Source organism: Myotis brandtii, unplaced genomic scaffold, assembly GCF_000412655.1.
Source record: "Myotis brandtii unplaced genomic scaffold, ASM41265v1 scaffold627, whole genome shotgun sequence".
NCBI classification, from domain to species: domain Eukaryota; kingdom Metazoa; phylum Chordata; class Mammalia; order Chiroptera; family Vespertilionidae; genus Myotis; species Myotis brandtii.
In genome coordinates this window covers 1727462-1734946 of record NW_005370397.1, presented here as the reverse complement: position 1 = coordinate 1734946, position 7485 = coordinate 1727462, and the positions used below count along the sequence as shown (strand labels likewise).

General features: G+C 39.8%; 1 protein-coding gene across 1 annotated transcript in view; it reads left to right on the top strand.

Annotated features, from left to right (window-relative positions):
* AHCTF1 (AT hook containing transcription factor 1) overlaps window positions 1–7485 on the top strand; it is a 61300-nt gene that overhangs the window by 50841 nt on the left and 2974 nt on the right. Inside the window, exons 33-34 of the mRNA XM_014528255.1 lie at window positions 41–1847; window positions 5628–5761. Of these exons, the coding sequence (XP_014383741.1) occupies window positions 41–1847; window positions 5628–5761 (1941 nt within the window). The remainder of the gene's footprint in view (window positions 1–40; window positions 1848–5627; window positions 5762–7485) is intronic.

Genomic DNA, 7485 nt, shown 5'->3' with positions numbered 1-7485 from the left:
TAAATTCTTTAACCAGTCTCTTATTTTTAATTCATTTTAGGTAATTGAAAATGAAAAGCTTGAAGTTCAAGACTCAGGACAAGAGGCTAAGAATCTTTCATTTAATGAGTATCCCTCAGGAACTCTTAAGCTTCAATATAATTTTGAGACCATAGAGCAACAGTTCTGTGACTTGCCTGATAATAAAGACTCTGCTGAGTGTGGTGACATTGCTGAAGTAGATGGGGAACTTTTTGTGGCTCAGAGCAACTTCACCTTGATATTGGAAGGTGAAGAAGAAGTTGAGACAGGTGATTCTGCAGCATCTAATGTGCTAGCTAAAGCAGCTAACACAGTAACTGATTCAAAACATGTATACACTGGGGAAAATGATGACCATGGACATGTTGCAAACTTGCCATCTGTCATAACTAATGAACAGGACTCCCAAAAGACAGAGGCCTTACCGAATGTGCCTGAACCAATTAAAGCAGCAGTAGCAGAAAATGTACTAGATGCAATTAAAGACACAAGAAGTAAAGACATTACTTCAGATACGATGGAACAGTCCATTCATGTAAACATACCTTTAATAAGCCAAAAGGTAAGGAGTTCCACCAAGTCAGTCAAATCTACATTGAAGACTGCTCAGGAAGCAAGTACAGTGACTATGAATGCTAACCAAGTTAATGACATGACTCCATCCAGACCTCGAACCAGACGACAACGGACCCAAAGCCTGGATGTGACATCCGTGCAACAGGAAGAGTCCGCAGATGCTGCTCCTCCTGAGATGCTAGGACTCTCAGTTAGAAAGAAAACTAGGAAAACAAAAGAAACTTCGGAGGCTTCGGAAAGTGCCTTTCCTAGTGTCAAAGAACCATCTCAGACCCAGCAAATACCTCAACATGCTCTTACTCCTAAGAGAGGAAGGAGAAAGAAAGACACATTAGAGAGTCTTAATTCTGTGGAACAAGAATTACAGGTTACTCCAGGTAGGGTATTAAGAAGTTCAAGATCTCAGTTGTTGGAACCAGCAACCACAGAAACTTCTCTTAGAAAAGAAGCTAAGCTTTCACCTGTTACAAAAAAGACTCCTAAAAGAATGAAAAAATCTGTAGAAAATCAGGAAAGTGTTGAAATTGTAAATGATCTAAAAACCAGTAAAGTAGCAAGTCCTAGCATAAGTAACAAAAGATTGAGACCTGCTAATTTAGAAACTTCTGAAAATACAGGACATGAACAAGATGGGAAGTTAAGTGAACAGCAGCTGCCTGTTCAAGGGAGTAAAAGGGTTAAAAAGAGAGACATTAAGGCATCAGATGTTAGAGAAGACTCTAAACTTGATTCATCTTCTTTGACTCTTCAAGCAGAAGGTGATATACCTGCTACACCTAGGAAACGTGGTAGACCAAGGAAAATTAATCCATCACTAGATGTAGGATCCGAGGCTATTAAGGAAGAGAACAGTCCTAAGAAGAGCAAAGTTCAAAAGAGATCTGCGAGAAACACCCCAGCTAAAAGTGAAAATACTGAGGTTGGAAAACCAACTTTAGAAAAATCAGTTTTAGTGCCAAATGAGGAACTTGTTACAGTGATGAGTTCTAAGAAAAAGATTACAAAAAGGATTGAAAGTCAAAGCCAAAAACGTTCATTACGCTCAATACCTGAAAAATACATAGATGAAGACATGGCGCAGAGGGAACCCAAGGACCGAGAAGAAAAATTACTTGCCAAAACTCCTGTGACTCAGTTTTCCCGTAGCACAAGGACTAGGTCTAGCAAGGCCATTTTACTGCCAGACTTCTCTGCACCAGAAAATGAGTCTTTATTTTCTCCTGTGTCAAAGGTTTCAAGGAAAGATAAAGGTATGTTTATTTCTATTCAAAGTATAATTTTCATTTTATGCAGTCTTCAGTTTCAAATTGTTTTAAGCATGATTTGAGTTGATACAGACTGTAATTGATTTTTGGGGTTTTTTGTTTGTTTGTTTTTTGGTTGTGGTTTTGTTTTGTTAATCCTCACCTGAGGATATTTTTCCATTGATTTTCAGGGAGAGTGGAAGAGAGGGGGAAAGACAGAGAGAAACATCAATAAGAGAGACACACCGATTCTAGGATTGATTATTTCTTCTAAAGATGATTTGTGGTTACAGGGAATCCCTCTCCTTCCAAAACAACAATTTTGATCTTTTAATAGTAAAATTTAAAGATTTTCTATTTTAAAGTTTATTTTCAGATTTAAGAATTTTCTGGTTCATCATAACCTTTTAAATCCTATACTTCACTTGACTTGGGTTTAATTTTTTAGAACAAAATCATTTCTCTTTATTCTGCTCTTATAAGCGAAGTAACTTAATTTTAGTTTCTTGTTTTATTAAACTTCTTTAAACGGCTGCTTGTATTTTTAACATCAGTGAACACCCTATTATGGTTTCCTGAAGCTGTGAGGAAGGCCAAGAGGAAGATAAGCCATTTAGAAATCTGCAAACTCATATCTTCAGCATTCAGTATGCAAAAACCACTTTAAATATTTGAATTTTTGAGAAACGAGACTGTTCTAAAAAATTGTATTTATGCACTCATTCGTTATATTTCTATAGCCTGAGTCCAGGAAATGGCCCTTTGCCATAGAATTGCTTATTAGTTCTAAAAATGATTTGTAGTTGTAGCAGGTCCTCCTCCCCAAATTATTTTAATTTTTAATTTTGGTAGTACTATATATAATTCAGTTTCTTCATGGTATTATGAAAATGTGGTTATGCATATATTTTGCATGGAGGAGAATGAAAGGACAAAACGTGAGATTTTAGCTAACTTATCAAGGCTGCTATGTTCAAGTTAAAATGGAAAAAAATACAGCAGTGAGCGTGGCAGAAGAATATTAACATAATTCTTTCATACTTTCCTCATGACTTAAACAAAAATTGCAAGTTATTTTGGTATAGTATGGCAAATATATTAATAACTCTGATCTTTTGTTATCTTTACATAGTCATCTTTTATCATTTTCTGTAATAAAAATAATACATACCTGCCATAGAAAATTAGAATTTAAACGTAGATACTCTAGCCATCTAGAGCACCACTAACCACTGCTCACATTTTCTTATATATCCTTTCAGTCACTGATGTGTGTGTGTGTGTGTGTGTATGTTTTTTCTTTTTTAAAAAAACGGTGTGTGTGTGTGTGTGTGTGTGTGTATGTTTTTTCTTTTTTTAAAAAAAAAAAACAATAAACTATGGCTTATGTGTATGTTTTGCTTCCTTTCCCACTTATTTCATGAGCATTTTCAGATACTCTTCTCTAAACCCTGAGTGAGCATGGTTTTTGTATTTATTTTGGTTTGGTTTCATACACAGTGATAGAGACCATGTGTGGCATTTCATCTCCCTCATGTGCCACAGGCTGTTTAACCATCTCCTGTTAGGTGTTTGAGTTTTCAGGTTTCCTGGTAGTCAGTAAGTATGTTTTTTGGGGAAAAAGATGAAACTAATTCTAGAGGACGGTGGCTGGGGAGCATTGATCGCCGAGCCTGTTCTGTGTTTATGATTTTCTGGTCTGTGGTCATCGGTCTAAGGGCGCAGGGAGCTTGCGGCAAAGCTTGTGAATAAATGCACGACTTCACTTCAGTGCCGGCCTGGTTTCCATCAGGGTTTGGGCTCTAACGCGTGGCCAGTGAGCTTCGTCCTTCCACGTCCTGCCCACCCCGCCCAGGGCGCAGTGCGGCACCTGCCACCGGCAAGTTCTGGGGCACGTGCAGCTTTTGGCTGGAATTCTGTGGATCTGTTACTCTGGTGGAGCAGGAAGACAGGACCAGGTCCCCGTGTGAGATAATCCAGGAGAGAGGGAAAGGAAGGACGCTTCCTCTCAGCTCTTGTCACAGCTGATGAGGGCCCACGCCGTCCCTGTCCGCGTCCGCTTCTTTCCTCCTGGCCCAGCCCCCACGGCTCACCCCGGGGCCCAGGTCACCGCTGGCCACCAGCCTGGGATGCCCTTTCGGTTCCTCTCGCTCTGGCAAAAGCCAGCTTGTCAGGTTCTGGCTCAGGACTACCCCCCTCTTGGAGCCCTTCCAAGCTCATGAGTTTGCTCACCGCTCGGGCGGGGCTGGCTCCCTCCCGGTTCCGACCATCTGCAGGTTTAGAAGCTGCAGGTCTGTGGGCAGGTCACTGACCTACCCTGGGCCCATTTTCCCCCCTAAATATATATTTTTATTGATTTCAGAGAGGAAGGGAGAGGGGGAGAGGGATAGAAACATCAGTGATGAGAGAGCATTATTGATCGGCTGCCTCCCTGTGGGCGGAGGAATGGGGTCGTTGCATGATCCACAGACCATTTTCAGTTTGGGGTGAGGACCGTATTCTGGAGATTGAGGTGGCAGTTGCACAACATCGCGAATGTAAGAAATGCTACTGAATAGTTCACTTTAAATTGTTATTTTTTGACCCGGTCGGCATGGCTCAGTGGTTGAGCGTGGACCTATGAACCAGGAGGTCACGGTTCGATTCCAGGTCAGGGCACAGGCCCAGGTTGCAGGCTCAATCCCCAGTCTCTCCCTCTCCCTTCCTCTCTGAAATCAATAAAAGTATATTTTTAAAATTATTTTTTTTAAATGTTCCAGAATTATCCGAGCCAGCCTTGGTGGGAACACTTTTACTACAGAGAGCAGAATTTGACATCTTATAGAACTCTTGATTATCCCAGTAAATGAAGTAACATTAAATTATATAATCTGATAATTTTATTTCAAAGATTTGTTAATTATATTCTTAAAATATTATAACAAAAGCAAGCATCTATAAAGCACTTACCGAATGCCACACATTGTTTTTAATCTTCACAAATAACTTTATAGAAACTGAGGCACGGAAAAGTCTCAGTAACTTAACTTTGGCCCCACAGCTAGTAAGTCCAAAGCTGGGCTTTCATTATGGCAGACTGGTTAAGCGACACCATGCCACTTGCACAATTACATTGCTAATTGCCATTACTATGGAAACCCTATGGTTAAAAAGCAAAATCTGAGACTCAGTCTGATAGATGTTTTTAATTACATATTCTAAACCAATTCTTAATTCAATCATTTTTATCTTTCTGTGGAATAGCTTCCTGTCAGCTTTTAAAATGTCTTCTCTCTGCTTGCCTTTTCCTTTTATGATGTGGACTTTTCTGTTCTTCCCCTTGACTAGAACAATTAACTGAGAATGAGCTGGAAGGAAAGGTTTGAATTCTTCTTTGTAAATATAATTACTTTTGTAAATAAAAACCTTGTGTCTGGAACAGTAGGAATTAATGAAGCAAACTAGCCCAGGTTACATATAAGAGTGATGTTTCCCTCCTCGGAATGTTTGAGGAGCCGTAAAGATTAAAGCTAGTATAATACTATTTTGTATCTGCTTTATGCCCTATTTTCACATTATGGCATTTAGTTTGCAGCATTAACTATTCCTAAACACTTAATTATCCAAATGATGTTGGGATTTTTACTGTCATTTCTCTCGTGGGTACTAAGTTATGATACTAGTGTTTTCTGTTTGGCCATGTTTATATCTGTCTAATGCCCATACTTACTTCAAGTTTTTACCAAAAAAGTATATGTTTATATAAAGTGAAATCGTTACAGTGTTGTTTTTTCTACCTTTCTTTAGCTATAAAAGTAGAAGCTCCTGAACAGCTGAAAGAATTAATCTCAGACTTATCTTCTCCATTTGTCCTCTCACCTCCTGCTCTGAGGACCAGGCGGAAGAACATGTCTAAGACACCCCAACTTGTGCAGGAACTGGTAAGAAGTGTATGATTTTATCTGTATGCTTGTTTAAGCCTGCTTTTTTTTTTTTTAGCAATGGCTTTTAAATAAACTATTTTTTTATTTTTTTTAATATATTTTATTGATTTTTTACAGAGAGGAAGGAGGAGGGATAGAGAGTTAGAAACATTGATGAGAGACAAACATCAATCAGCCGCCTCCTGCACACCATCTACTGGGGATATGCCTGCAACCAAGGTACATGCTCTTGACCGGAATCGAACCTGGGACCCTTCAGGCTGCAGGCCGATGCTCTGTCCACTGAGCCAAACCGGTTAGAGCTAAATAAACTTTAAAAAAAAAAAGAGCATGCATTCGCCCTAACCAATTTGGCTCAGTGGATAGAGCGTCAGCCTGCGGACTCAAGGGTCCCAGGTTCGATTCCAGTCACAGGCATGTACCTTAGTTGCGGGCACATCCCCAGTATAGGGTATGCAGGAGGCAGCTGATCAATGTTTCTAACTCTTTATCCCTCTCCCTTCCTCTTTGTGAAAAATCAATAAAATATATTTAAAAATAAAATAAATTTAGAAGAGCATACATTTTTATTAACATCCCAAAATTGCCTTGTGTACACTTTGAGACCCTACATTTAAGAAAGACTGTGGTATATCACTGGCAGCTGCAGTTTGAATTACCAATTAGGGGAAAGGTTTTAAATTTTAGTGTCTCATCAGAATTACCTGGATGTGTTTGTTTAAAAAGTGTAAGTCCCTGAACCCCTGGCATGTCATACACAGACCACACTTGGAGACAGTGTTTCAGAGGTGATTCCTCACCTAATTACACACAACCCTAAAACACGCATATTTCAGGGATTTGAGTATGAGACCCTATCATTTGCCAATATAAATTCATAAGCATTTTTTTAATTATCTGCCATTATCCAGCTACCGTGCAAGGACAGAGACTTAGACAAAAATAATTCAGGCAAATTCCTTGTCTCTCAGGAGTTCAGTTTAATTGAAGAGGCAAAAGCACAATTATTTTCTAGCACAATAAGAATCACTTCTACCCAAATGCCCCAGTAGAAAGAAGGTAAAGGAGACAAGCATTCTTGGCAGAGATAACAGCAGTGGCAAAGGCATGCACCATGACAGTGCACTGGGGGGATCCGTTTGCACATTAACAAATAGCTATGGGGGGGGGGTTGTTATGTGCATTTAAAAATATATATTTTTATTGATTTCAGAGAGGAAGGGAGGGAGAGAGAAACATCAATGATGAGAGAGAAGCACGAATGGGCTGCCTCCAGCACACCCCACACTGGGGATGGAGCCCTCAACCTGGGCATGTGCCCTGACTGGGAATCAAACCATGACCTTTTGGTTCATAGGTCCACACTCAACCACCAAGCCATGCTGGCCAGGCTAGCCCTGTGCATATTTTAAGTTGTTTCTATGAAAAATGAATTGTGGTGAGGAAAAAATGGTCTCCAGTAGCCCAGTTCTTATGAGATGATGAGAGCCTGGCTTTGGACAGACATTGGGAACAAAAGGGCAGTGAACAGTGGAAACATCAAAACATGAAACTGGGTAGGCGGATAATTGTGTGTGAGGATGAGGGATAAAAAGCATTCTTAGATGATAGTTTTCTACTAAAAAAATCCTATATGATAAAAGGCTAATATGCAAATCAACCACTATGACATGCACTGACCACCAGGGGGCAGACGCTCAACACAGGAGCTGCCCCCTGGT